Genomic DNA, 14,653 nt, shown 5'->3' with positions numbered 1-14,653 from the left:
AGCCCTGGCCAAAGACACAGAAAAATCTACACTGCTGTCTGTAGGACAAAAAGGCACAGAATCAACAAGTCAGCACGAGCAACCACAGCAGGAACTGTTTTAGCCTGCTACTGCCTCCAAGAAATCCTAATGGGCACGCACCTGGGCTCAGACGGAGGGCAAAAACCAGAAGGTAAAAAGAAATCTTCACAAGACAATGTTTTACGGAGCAGAAATTCCACAGAGGTTTTTTTGTTTATTTACTTTTAAATTTTCCTGTTGTGCACTTTTTTCCTCATCGGTGTGGAATGACCTACCAAACTCTCTGCTGGAAGACCAAGTTCACCAACAGTATAAGGAAACAGAAGCAAATAACAAAAAACTACCCACATCAGTGAAAATTCTGATGACCTTATTTGCAGAAAAGTTTTCTATGTCATTTTTTGGCTAACATGCTAGATACAAGGACAGTTTGAGTTTGCACTTGAACTATACAGATTCTAGAGGAAGTCAAGGAATGGGTGGATATGAGGTATTTATTTTAGGATAGTTCTGTTCTGCAATATTCCACGTGAAAATTAACCTGGAAGCTGCTAATATACTGACTGCAACCAAGGGCCCAGCACAGGACTACTTCCCAAGTACTTAGGCTTTTAGACACATTTTGCTTAATTACATTTACAGTCAGTGGTCCCCACCCATTGAGAAAGCTGTCTTGTATATAAATAACAAGAAAGTTTCATGAGGCTTTATTTACTTTTGCCAAACATACTTGCAGTTCGCCGTGCCTCATATTAACGTATACAGTTTTATTCTGCTGTTCTTGTTCAGAGAAGACTTGTGTTCACTTTGATACAATGTTCAGTATTATGTAGGAAGCATGTTCAGAATTAATTCATCCCAAAAGGTAAACAGCAAATCTTTGGAGAAATTATATTAATATGCCAGCAAGATTAACACTATACATTTTTTCCCCCAAATATTGGATTACCATTGCTTTTTAATGTAGACCTCGCTTGTGCCAGTTTCAGCAATTAGAAGCATTATTTTCTTCTAAAATAACCTATTTTAATTGATGTTTCATAATGATACATGAGTTCAGGTATCTGTTATATGAATGTAGTAAGTCCACCGTTCATAAAAGACCAAGATGTCATGCTTTGTGAGATACTTTCTTATATTCCAGTCAGCAAAGCTGTAAACTGGTAAACATATTACACATCAAAATTTTAACTTCAAAAATAAGTCCTTTCCACTGGGAGCTCACGCTCAGTTTGACAATTCATGAGATTTTATTTGGAGGCTTTAATTGTTCAATTGATCTCCGCCTGTATCTCAGTAATCAAAACAACAGCATCGAGTTTTTGACAAGTGCAATAAAATATTAGTAATGTGTGTGGAAGTTAACGCTTGTACAATTCAGAAGGGGAAGAAAAGGACTTTCTTTTTAAAGTCTTTGACAATTAAAAGTTTTTCTACAGAACAAAAATAACTCTGCTTATAATGTAACTTCCATGTTCCAGCTTCTATTTCTCCCAGCTCAAAGCACTTTATAACATTGGTCCAAATAGTTCATGCTTTATGCTTGGAAGCACTTTCATTAACTATTTATGCAGGTACAGAAAGCAAGATTTGGTCCATGATAAATAATAAATCTTCAATAGATTTAGCTGGGATCTTTTCAATGAAACATGTTTTCCCCAGAAAATCCTAATTTCTTGAAACCATAAAAGTTGGTGGAAAAGGTCAGCTTTAATTTATTAAACAGTTCAAAGGTATTTTGGAAAGACATTTCCAAATTGTAAAAAAAAAATTATCATTTTAACATATTCAAAACAAGTAACTTCCATTTGGAAATTTCAGCTAAATGTATCCAAAAGACTTCTCAAAACTCATATATGTTTGGGGAACACAACATACTGTCACTAGCCTGAGCTAAAGTGCCTTTTGAATTGAAGGTTACAGTAAATTATTTTAAAAGAATTTGGCTTTTTGTCTTTATAGAAAATATCCCAAATGTTGACATTTTTCCTGAGACCCTCATCTGCCCTTTACATCAGTATCACTTACTACTATCTACATTTTTCCTGCAGAGATACAGGTAAGTTACTTAAGATGACAAAGTAATTGGATTTTAGAACAGCAAGAAACAAACCCAGAAACATGCTGAAACCGTATTGTTCTTCACTTCTGTGAATACAAACTTACTAAAGCCTAACTCACAATCCAAAGGTGAGATCGCGCTCCTCTGAGGATCCCTGAGCTAGCCGGGATGCAAGGAGCGGTTTGGCTAACAGTGAGTAGCGTAGAGTAAATGTCTTTGATCTTACCAAGTAAACCAGGACCTCAGCAAGGTGACCAACCCTATATGGCCATGCCTCACCCATACCCAAGGGCAGTTCATCTAAAGCCATCTAAGGGATGACTATCCAGCGTGAATTTACTGCACTGCACTGTAATTTACAATAGTGGGTCCCATCAGCCGATCTGTAGATGAAATAAGAAGGGACACACGGAGTGTTTCTCCCATCATTTTAATTACTGGTAAAGAACTGGACACAACCCATTCTGGCTGAGTATTTGCTTGTTCTCTAATCACAGTAAGTGCTTAGAACCTGAGAGAGGGAGGAAGCTGAAGCTAAGCAAAAAATCCAAGCCAGACATGGCACAGAAAGAATATCACATAGATGCCAAGAGTGTAATTAAGAGAGCCCTATCAAACTAAGGAACTGGTCTCACCCAGTCTCACCTCCCCAGCCTGCTGCTAAACCCCACAGCAGCTTGCCACCTCAGCCACTCAGTCTTCTATGGCCCCACCAGGCAAATACTGATGTTCCTGCTCCAATTCCCCACCAAACGCTAAATTCAGCTCTAGGTCTGTTCCGAGACAAACCCTTCCAGGATATTACCAGCCACCACAGAGATTCCCAGGATCTCCCACAAAGCAACCCCAAAGTAATGCAGTCATTTGTGTTAAACACCAGAAATTACTGATTTTGGACCAGAAGTGAAGCAAAGGTGATACCTGCAGCAAGGCAGTCCTGTCCAGCCTGTCCTGCACAATTCCAGAATTTGGCTAGCAACTTCTCATATATGATACGTATTACAATATCATAAACATTACAATTACTTATGATAGCAAACAGGAGAGTCTACTATTTGTACATAAATGGATTCTGGAAAAAAATATTTGTAGGATATGTTCTCAGAGGTGGCTTAAAGAACAAGAACTTGAAAGAACTTTCTCTTTGTGATTTAGTTTCAGCATTTATGCAGTTACAAATAACCTGAGGCATTCAAAATTGTCACGCTAAGGTATCATAAAGGCTGAGTCAGGACTTACCACCACCATCAAAGACCCTGAAAAGTAACCAGAATGCAGTCATTTGTCCTTTGGATGTTGTTTTGGTACTAGCTCATTTAACAGGGTGCAGGGAACCCAACAAAATCAATGTCTCTGCCAAGGTAAAGTTGAGGGTTTGGCTTAAATTAACAAAGCATGCCAGCAGATATATAAACTTAACTAAACACAAAAGTCTCAACTGAGTGAGAATTTTAAAACAGCCCAAGTGGAGAAGTTTTCATTTTCTACAAAAAAAAGTAGGAAAAAAGTAGTGATTTTGTCACGGGGGGTGGGGTGGGTGGGGGGTGGGTAGGTTCTGAGCCCTCCCTTTGCAATGGCAACAAAGAACCCACTGGCATCCACCAGGAGACCACCCACAGCACATATAGTATATTGGAAATGTCAAGAAAGAACTGCATGTGAAAATAAAGAATATATGCCCTATTTCCTATGAAACACTTTAATATGGCATGCATAATGTTTTAAAATTTTCCACTGAAATATTGGCTGTAGCTCTGGACCAATCTGGATTGTCACTCAAATGTCAGGACAGAAGGAGAAAATGCCAAGCTAGGTTTTTTCCTTTGCTTTAAACTTACCCGTAATTTTCCTGTCAGTCACCACCTCCTTCTTGCTACTACTGGTAGCCCCGACAAATCTGAGAGCAGATTTCTAAAACCAGCGCTCAGCCTACCTAGGGGTGGGCAAGCAGACGGGGACATTACACTGTGTGACCTCGTAGCAGCTGGTCCCCGCAGGTCTGGGTTGTCAGATTCCCACTTCCAACACGGACACTGATTTCTCGAACTGTAAAATAAGGCACTACGTGCCACACTGCTATCACACTGCTATAAGGAAGGGTCTTTTCTCTACCAAAAAGATGACAAAGCACTGAAAACAAGGGCACATGCAGCTTCACAAATGTAGCCCGACAGTCCAATTCTTGAGCAGTCAGAATGTTGTTACTGAATTATTTTCCTGAGAAAAAAAATCTTCAGAGACACAATGGTGAGATGCTTTATCAGATAGACACGTATATTAATACTAGGTCATGCAGCAAATTTCACAAGGTGAAGCTGCAAGGTACAAATATGACATCATATTATAAAAAAAATAATCCTGGTTTAGATTATTTTCCAGTATGGAAAAAAACCAAAATCCAAAAGCGTGGAAATGAAATATGCAGGTCATCTGTGTTAATTTGCTGCTCTGACTCAAACCTCTAGATTTTAACATAGAAATGCAAAGCACAACTTGCTAACATTCCCTGGTAAGCAGCTGCTTTATGAATAACTGGAAGAAAACCTTTATGCTTGGTCACACCACCAGCAGGAGACAACTGGCTTTTCTCATGTAATACAGGGAATTGCAGCCAGTACTTCATTAAAACACAAGACACTTTGGCAGACATGGATGCTGAACATTGCTTACTGTTCACATCTGTGGGTAAATGACAGCAGGCTGAAACTGTTGCCTTCCACTAAAGAGCAAGTACATGATCCAGTGCAGTTAATCAATAAGATAATGGAATGAATCAATAGCAAAGATTTTTAGGAGGTCTTAATTAAACAAACACTTGCAGATACAAATGATGTCTTCAATCTATTGATGATACCAGGGTGAGGGGTTAAACAGGAACAAAACCATCAACTTTATTTTACCAGCATGTATTTCTCTAAAGTACCACATAGCTTCTTGGCCTCTGCATCCCTACTCATTTTTACCATCACGTCACAGAGGCAAATCAGCCCATATTAAAGAAAAAAAAATAATAAAAAATTACTGAACAATTCCAGATGTGATGACAAAGTAGACAAAAGTCACTGTTATCCACTGCTGTTTCTTCTCTGTGAAGGGTGCGACTACCTAGCCAGAAGTCCTAACAAAGTCAGTTTCCAGCTGCAAGGTGTACAATTAGAATAATTAAAGAACACCTAAATTGATGGACCCATTAATGCAGGAGATCTCCAGTGGGCCTTCTGCACAAACATGGTAAGTCGATATTTTTGATTCCCCCAATGGTTCTGTGCTAGGCACTGTTTTAAAGAGACATCAATCTATGATGTCAGCATTTATCTAATGAACCTTCAAAAATCAATGTCAAGATGGCCTGCTACACATATGCACCCAATTTGTCTGTCCTCCAAGGGATACTAGGTAAACCAAAAACATTATAAGAGCAGTGAAAACTGACGGTGACCACTCTACCCAGCCTTCAAGATGTTAACGGAGGGAGTGAAACTTGACCTGGCTGTAAGGCATAAACAAGGTTGCCAAAGACAAATGGTATTCCAATACCTACTATGTAATATATATGTATAAACAACAGATGTTCCAAAGAGAAAAGAAAATGAGGGGGCTTAATATAAGCTAGAAGTGCCTTTGTCAGCCTTACAGCACAATGACAACCCGGGGGTTGTCTTTTAAATGACTATCACCAGGATTCTTAAGGATAATAAAATTGCTGTGGCTATTAATACATTCCTCGTCCCCGCTGCCAGTAGCACTTTCCTTGGCAGAATTCTGGTCTACACCCGACAGCCAGAGCTCAGTCCATCTCACGGCCGTTGGCAAGGATGGCCACAGCTCTGCGGAAGCTGCAGATTCCTTTAGCTATTTTCTTGTTAGTGTTCAGACTCACCTTAGCCTCGCTATTCTGTCCACAAGATTCCCCGAAACTGATGTTTTGACACTGCGTCAGATGGAAAGTGGGGGTCTAAGTTAGCTCCTTCCTCTCTCCTGTTTGAATAATAAACTGGTCTCTCTCGTTGCTACGAGGTAGGGCTGCCTCCGGCTTGTAATGGGAGGTGACAGGTATTCTCGAGCAGATGGGCTGTCTTGTAATCTTTTTCTTTATTCACAGCAACTCTGTCTCTTCCTTCTGTTCAGAGTATTTACTCTTGTTGGTAGCATGTAAACAGTTTGGTATGCCTTAGACAGTTCAAAGATATGTTATGTGGGTGAATTAGCTGTTGCAGGATGCCTGTCTGCCTTCATTCATATGCTTCTTTCAAATGTTCCCATTGCCGGATTTCTGCACAATTAACTGACGATGGCGGAGCCCAGTCCTGAGCTCCTCGCCCAGAGGAAACCTCCCCTGGATTCAGGAAAGTCCTCAGGGAGCTGGGGATCGGTCTGAAGATGTCACAGTTTCTGCACTGTAAAACGCCACATTCCAAACGTGTAGTAGACTTGCAAAACTTTTAAAGTCTTTTATCAAAGTACAAAGCATGTAATTTAACTGCTTTCATAAACCTTGCATTTCTTAGTGCTACACAGGAGCTGGAATGGATTCAGGTTTTTTTTTTTTTTTTTCACCTAAAAATTACAGGGAAAAATTTCCTTAAATACACGTATTCTATGGCAACCAGGGCAACGCTGACAAACGGGACAGTTTCTCCAAAATACTGTCGTCTCACAACACGTACGCTAACGTTTCATAATGGCTTTTATTTTCTTTGCCTGTCGAAGTACTGCTGATTTGTCTTTACTCACAACCTACACTGTGGGGCCAAGTTTTCTGTTTGATGAGATCACATGAGAACTGAATTTGATTGCTGACATTTTGGCAAATGTAGCCAGGTTTTGTATTTTAAGGCCAACAATGTTCCAACTCGTCTCCTTTCAGGAAAACTAATTCCTCATGGAATTAAGTTGCCCTCCACATAAACATCCACTCTTGCATGTATATGAAATATTCTAACTTTAAAAAAATTTTTTTAAGCAAGTAAAATTTTTAAAAGTGTCCAAGCACTTCTGGTGCAAACCCCCACTGACCTTCCTAGGGATTCTGTATTTAATTGTGTTTAATTTATCACCTTTCTTTTATTAAACAGAATGCAACTCCATTTTCAAAAATAAGCATGCAAATTAATTTCAAAAACTATGATTCAGATCTTCAAAAAATATATCTTCTGTGGATATCTAATGCTATAACAAGCTTGGTAACACAGTATTTGCTGTGCAACGTGCACCACTGGTCAAATAAGTAAAAATTTGGCAGTTAGCTCACATTTTAGTGGCACAAGAGAAGAAATTTTTCTATACTTTATAGCACCTACTTTACTCTGATTCTTTGGAGGGTTATGTTAGGATTCCTAATGATATGTAAACTGAAGATAAAGATTATGGTCTACTGCTGTTGGCTAAAAAAAATAAAAATAGATCTATTTATATATCTAATTGATAACAGTCAATATACATGGTCTACTGGTCAATTTTACTAGGTAATACCATAGGCTTCTACTTCATCCTTGGGTATTTCCTACTGTAAGTATTTTAATTTTATATTCAGGCTTTTCATTCTCTGGGGGATGCTGCTAAAAGCATGTGCCTCCACGGCACTTTGACAGGTTAACTTATTAATCGAAACTTCTGTGGAAAGACTGAATAGGACAAGCATAAACCAAGTGAAGTCACTCATTCTTTAAAGATAAGCACTTGCAGAAGGTATTCAGCACTATACACCCATCTCTAGCAAGTGCTGAAGATGAAAGTTGCCCAAAAGTCCTTGTTTTACAAATGGTAGGACGTGCAGGGAATGAAATAACTGGCTTTTCAACGTCTTTGTGAACCTAAGCCTGAGCAACTACAGACTTGTACAAAAACAGGTCACCACTGTCAGCATAGCATCCCTAGTATTTATGCCAGAATATTCCTTAATAGCTCAGAAAGCCTGCAAAAATAGCCAACTATTCTTTAGGAAGCATTAAGATACTCCTTCATGATGTCTCAAGAACTGACTGGTCTCAATCTTGCTTGAGAGACCTTTGCAAAGCAAATCTAGACTGGAAATATTACGCTCTGGCAATTTTAATATGTGGGATTTGTATTCTTGTTAAAAAGGTTGAACTGAAACTCTAGCCGGACACAGCATGTATGCTATGGTCTTCTGAAGCATGTTATAAACCCAATCTAAAATCAATAGCAAGAAACAATTACAGCATCTGAATACCATTTGGGTGAAATAAGCTGATGGTGGTGAAGCAACCAGCAGATGTATGTCAATACTTGCAACAAAGTATTCTACAGCGTTTGCACAAAGAGGGGTTGAGTAAATATCAATAAAGCAACTCCTACTACAAACAGTAAAAATGATAAAATCAATATTATAAAATAAAAAGTTAGCACACGGATGAACTCTGTGATCTAGACAGTGCCGCATTAGGAGTGTTCCGAAGCTCCCGGATCTCAGTAAACGAACAGACAGTGGCTGGATTTGTCCAGTGCCCTGATTAACCAAGAAACCGAAGTATACAACAAATGGTATGCAAGCGTTGTACCATAGATGCTCGTACAAAAACACATTTATGTCCTACAGCAGGAGGAATCACATCTCTCCTGCACCTGCTAGTCCTGTGCACTGTCAAGAATCCATCTAACAGCCCACAACGTGCTGCACACTGCCAGCACTGTCTGCTTAATGGGAAGACCCCGAAGGACTTCACATTGTCCGTGAAAAAGGACAGATTAAGAAAAAATAAACCACCCTTGCCAAAAATTTATATGGAAACATCAGATCTCAGTAAATTCTTTAAAAACCCAGCAACGAAAAGGGAAAAACTGTGAGTGACAGCCCATCTGCAAGATGCTGTCTGTAGCTCTGACCTGCATTTAAAACAGGGCTGTTTAGCCTTTTGAGCACCCAAAGTTGGTTCTGTTGTTTGCATTTCATAGAAACTACTTTTGAAAGTAAACAAGAACCTTTAGTGAATTATTTAGCATACAAATAAACCAGCAAAGAAGCCTAAGTAGGCCAATATGAACTAACTGGATTGAAATATTCATCTGTAAATAACTTTTCAATCTGCTGCTTTCACGTACAAATACTACATGGAACATTAGACACAACTAGCTTCTAGGGATATTTAGGCTCACTGGAGAGCAATTTTTATGTCTACTGGCATCTGTGGGTAGTGATATGGACTGACTGTTAATATAACCAACATAAAATTTATGTGAACACTCACTGCAATAGCAACACACTGTCAGACAGCTGGTGGTTGATGCGTAGCACATGCGGATTTTATATGCACTGTGTAAACTAACCTTTGCAATAAAGATTTAGCAGGTTTATTAGTTTAGGAAATCGCTATAATTAAGGATAATTCATAATGGCCGCTTATCCACTCTGCAGCAATAGCTGCTTTAATTTAGACTCTGTTTCTTTGAGCCATAAATAAGTGTGCTGATATCTTCTGCACAGATGTGGCATTCAACCTGTTCAAGTTGGTTGAGTTTTGCTTGTGTTTTAATCAAAAGAATTAGTAGATAAGCCCATAAAATGCATTTTGCTTGAAATAAATTAGCAAGAAATGCGGTTTGGAAGTTTTGAAACTCTACTAGTAGCTTCTTCTTCTGGGAGGATGGAGGAGAACACAGAAATTTTCCATAAAAAAGGAACACCCTACATGGTCATAGACCTGACCTGAGACAGAACACCAGATTTGCATAATTAATCATAGGAAAAGAGATATGTCTGTGACCTGAGTGTATTATTTACAATCTATTCAGTTTGTAATTGAGGGTTTGACCTTTGTGAGCCCTCCGAGAAACACTGTGACTTTCCTCCTTTTGTGCACAGCCCAGGGCTTCTCTGCAGAAGCATATGCGTGGTGTCTCATTACTTCAATTCTATTAATAATTCCTGGGAAACAATTCCTTGTGTCCACACCGCTTATTCAGTGGAAAGTACTTTTCTTGAATTTTCAGCCACCCCAAGTTCTACCCTGTTGGAAAGACTGTGGGTCTCTCTAACCATAAACACTCACAGAGGCAGTTTTCTTTCCATGCCCTCCCCTTGGACAAATTATATGGTCTCAGCTTAGGTATGACACTGACACTCAATAGCATCACTCCTAAAGAACGGAGAGGGACTTTGCCCTTTCGGGTACCTACGTAAGGCAAGGCAGCCCAAAGCATTTCCCGTTGGGGTCCACTGAAAGGACCACAGATGTGTCCCAGCAGATGTTCCTGGGGTTTTTGCTGGTATCATAAACAAGGGGGCTTTAAAATGTTAAGTTTTTAAAGTGAAGACTCAACCTCTTGTGACTGGTAGTTGCAAGAGCCCCTTTCTTTCCAGCAATTAATTTACTAAAAGATGACTCTACTGTAAATGTAACCAGGGCTTTCAGACAGCTGGCCCAACTCCAGAAATGCCCATTCCCCTCCTTATCTAATGCTCCCCAATGCTTCTCAGAGAATTTCCACACCATCTCACGATAAGGGCCACGTTTGCACACACAGACACACACACACCCATCCCCATACCTACACTTACACAATTCTAAGAGCAGAAGCCTCCCTTGGACTAATAGTCTAGTGAGAAGTGCAGTACATGACGTACCAAGCTGAAGATTTGTAGGAAAGAACAGAGTGACTGTACAATTATTAAGGAGGATATTTGCAGGAATAAATATCATAAACAATAGAATCAATACCATAACTGCCCTACATTGCTCTTCTCTACACATCTGCTCGTGGTAACTGCTGGAGAGGGACACTCAGCCAGATGGATCCTTACCCTTCCTCCTCTGCATGTGTCTGTATTTGTGTGAGATGAAAAAATATTCTACACTAGCTATGATCCTGATGCAGGAACACCTGGCTTACTGCAGTGTCACACCCAGATATAACACAAGTACTGGCTCTCCACGGGCATTCTTAATAGAAACTTTCCACAGATAACTACTTTACTAATCATGGACTAGTACCAAGGCCTACAATAACAGACATATCAAATTAGCTGTTTTGACAAAAAATCTGCTTTGTTTGCCACTTGTGACCCCATTCATACTTTCGTGACATATACATATAAATACACATAGCTCATTTCCATGGACAATGAGTATCGGCCTACCCAACTAAGAAATTACCATCTGAGGTGTCTATCCAAAAACGTTTAATAAGATGGTTGATGCAGCAGCTTGAACTATCAAAACTTTAGAAGTAAATATAATCCAGATTTTCCCGATCCCAATTATGCTTCTTCCCTTTCTTTGGGAGGACCCCAAAGCAAAATGCCCAGTTAGAAATTTGGGCACTGAGCTTTGTGGCAGATGAATAACAGCTCAAGGTATTATTTCCTCCTGTGTAAAGAGAAAAATCTGGAGTGTTATGGAAAACTATCTAGCCTTGTAAGTCTCCTGCCACAAAATTACTAATACATTGCCTTTTCGGGGAGTGAGAGTCTAAATTTTTTTTCCATTTAGATTTTGTAGTTACCTCAAAAGCGACAGCAAAATGACACACATTCACACAGTGGCAAGGCAGTCAGTGGAACACGGTACACATTCACTCATTGGGACCAAGTCAGTAAAAGATGAAATTCTCCTGGAATTTTTCCCTCTTTTTTTCCCAACAGCCCAATCTACACTTTGCCTGAAAAATGTGTACCAGCCAAAGCACTGGATCTATGAGTTTAGTAGCATGGTCCTTCTCTGAAAAGAAGATACACCATTTTTTTTTAAGGAAGAAAATACAACAAAATGAGAAGTAACCTTGCTTGCAGTCACCAATAAAATGCATGATAATCATGGTTATCAAAGGGAGACGATGTAATCATCATGCATACTGTATTTCAGATTATGTAACCCAACCATTTTCAATCTCCTCATGACAAGTGACCACATCACTACTCATTTCCAGTCCAATCTGAAGAGGTATTCCTTCTGACATTCATACTCCATTAATAAAAAAAATCTTGGCTAAACAAAATACTGATTTTGTAGGCTATAAAATACTGCTGAACTTCAGAATGCAGAAGCAGGTTCAGTCAGACTATGGCTTTAGCTTTGCATCATCAAACACCCAGGCTAAGAAAGGTAAGTCTTGAATGCAAAATATATTTACTAGCAAAATCTGTAAGGTTAACTAAGATCAATTCAAGAACACAACTCCTAAAGTCTTTAAAAAGTTTCAATTACACTAGTGTGCACAAAGACGGCATACATTAAAAAACATAGGTCATTCATTATTAGCAATATTTATATTGTATATCACGCACATATTTTATATATGCGTAGGTTATACATCAAGCATGGACAGGTCAACATAGCTTCAAAATTCTTTTCATGGGGAAGACACAGACACATAAATGGAAAACATTCAGAACACCTAGGCAAAATGAACATTGTTTAAAGAAATGTGAGCACAGATACCCCATTATCAGTTTTCTAAAGTAAATTATGTTTCTAATATGTTGAATTATTACATTTGATTTTTTTTCATGAGCGTACGGAAGAAAGTATAAAAACATAAAAAAAAATCTTACAATTCCCTTTGCAAATCCATGCGGCAGTAAAGCGCAACTACTGCTTTAGCACCATTCAAAACACAAGAATTGCAGTCATTGTGTACCTTCTGGGGAAAGGCACTACAAAAAGAGAAGGAAAATAGAAACAAACTTTAAAAAAAATGTTTCTAAGCAGCGACAGGAAACAACTTTATTTTCCTTCCCCAACTCAGAGCCAAGATTAGAATGGAAATGGGAGAGATGGGCTCTAGAGCTAGAAGTTTTGCTGCCAGTGCAAGACACCTTTTGGCAGTATCCTCTTGCTCTCTGGGTTCCGACTAATATGTTTCGAAGGAGATAAAAGCTCCTCCATTAGCATTCAGTTCAACCAACAAGAGCAAATGACTATAGAAGAGAATTGCTTTGCCAATGGCATATTGCACATAAGCTGAGTGAAAACGCAAATCTCTGTGCCAGAGGAAGATTTCAAATTTCCATTGCTTTTTTATATATTGCATTTTTTTTTAATCAAATAATGCCAAAATAATTCCAGATTGCAATGTTCACTGATTTGTAGACCTGAGCTGAAACACTTGGGTTTTAGTCAGTAAAATATTGACCTGGATTCTTCATAGTGCCATATAGCTTGATGGGAGTTGTGGCAGGTGAGCCTGACATTCACATTCACACTATAGTCAACATCCCTTATGGGAGACCACATCTCCTATAAATTTATTCAACACTCATTTAACTCCTACAGGCCATTACACAGCTTTATCTTACAAAGTCCAAAATACATCAAAGATATACTATTTTTGCCAAGAAGCTGAACAAACAGAACAGTTCTAGAAAACAATTTCAAATCACACAAAATGAAATGTTTATAAATAATCAGAAACCTGAACTATTATACTTGAGATCAAAGTCATAGAAAATTAAACAGTTTTTCTTTTAATAATCCAGAGATATTTACCATGGAAAGCTTTAGCTTTGGAAAAAATTGCACTCTTTAGTGAAAAAAGATTTGACTTTATTTTCGATTAGCTCAAATAATTTTATCTCGGCCAAGATGTTGTAAAATGGTAAGAGTTAAGACACCACTTTTAAAATTCTCATTAAAATTTCACAGTAATTGCTGCATCTTTATTAAATAAGTTTTTTGATGTGAATAAAACAGGTACCTTAATCTCTGCTTTAAAAAGGTTCTACTGTTCAAGATTGCAACAGAAACACAAATCCCACCTGCCTAAAGTAGAAGCTGAAAACACATTAGGAAGGGTATTTTAGAATCTAAAAATGTAAGTTAATTAATGACTGGAGGACAGGACATAATCTTTAACACTTGTGAGATAAACTGATGTTTATTTAACCAAAATTTATAAATATCTCTGTTTTTCTCCTGAGACTTTTTTTTAATGTAAAACTGTTCTACAAGTATTCCATAAAGTGCTGTAACGATCAGAAAGAATCAGAAAAAACCCCAACCCTTACACTAGGCTAAAATGGCTACACATGATTCTCAACAAAGGTAAAGCCTGTGATAGCCTTGGACAAGGAGAAGGAAGCAGATCAAGGAAAAGAACCCACCTGCACAGGCTGGTAGACATCAACAGAAGACCTGCGAGTGACGGAAGGCGTGTCGGAACGGGGACTCTACCGCAAGGGATAGGCAAAATTAAAAAAAAAAAAAAAGAACAAAACCAACAGAAAAGGCTAAAGCAGTGCAGGAATGTAAGGGGGAACATCCTGGGGGCTACAAATATTTTGACTTAAGCCTGAAAAGTATTCTGTGATGAGGAACCTGAGACAGGGAGGGGCAAGGCAGAAAATACGTTTCAAAATCTATTTATTAGGGTTTGCTCTGTGCTTCAGAGAAGACACGGCACTGGAGAAGCAAGCTAGACATTTGCTAAACAGTTCTGAAGTGCTGGTGATGATGACCAGTGTACCTTACCGCACAAAAGCTCGTTATGTGGCTTGTCATTACTGGGATGGGTTCCTGAGGTAACCCAAATTCATCTTCTTCAGGACCTCCAGAGGAAGGCATCCTCAGGAAAAGATGTTCATGCCAGAGCAGCGCAGGGAGAGGGTGCCTGTGA

At 38.8% G+C, this 14,653-nt stretch overlaps 1 protein-coding gene across 4 annotated transcripts in view; it reads right to left on the bottom strand.

Annotated features, from left to right (window-relative positions):
- Positions 1-14,653, bottom strand: part of FTO (FTO alpha-ketoglutarate dependent dioxygenase) — a 260,515-nt gene that overhangs the window by 36,850 nt on the left and 209,012 nt on the right. The window contains exon 9 of one of the 4 annotated variants that reach the window (XM_080364732.1): positions 999-14,207. The exons of the other annotated variants lie outside the window; for them this stretch is intronic. Within the exon in view, the coding sequence (XP_080220858.1) occupies positions 14,042-14,207 (166 nt within the window). The 3' untranslated portion in view covers positions 999-14,041. Of the gene's footprint in view, positions 1-998; positions 14,208-14,653 lie in introns of those variants that run through there. 4 annotated transcript variants of the gene reach the window in all.

Source organism: Falco punctatus (assembly GCF_963210335.1).
Source record: "Falco punctatus genome assembly, chromosome: 14".
NCBI classification, from domain to species: domain Eukaryota; kingdom Metazoa; phylum Chordata; class Aves; order Falconiformes; family Falconidae; genus Falco; species Falco punctatus.
The sequence above is the reverse complement of the archived record's forward strand: the minus strand, read 5'-3'. Positions and strand labels throughout refer to the sequence as shown.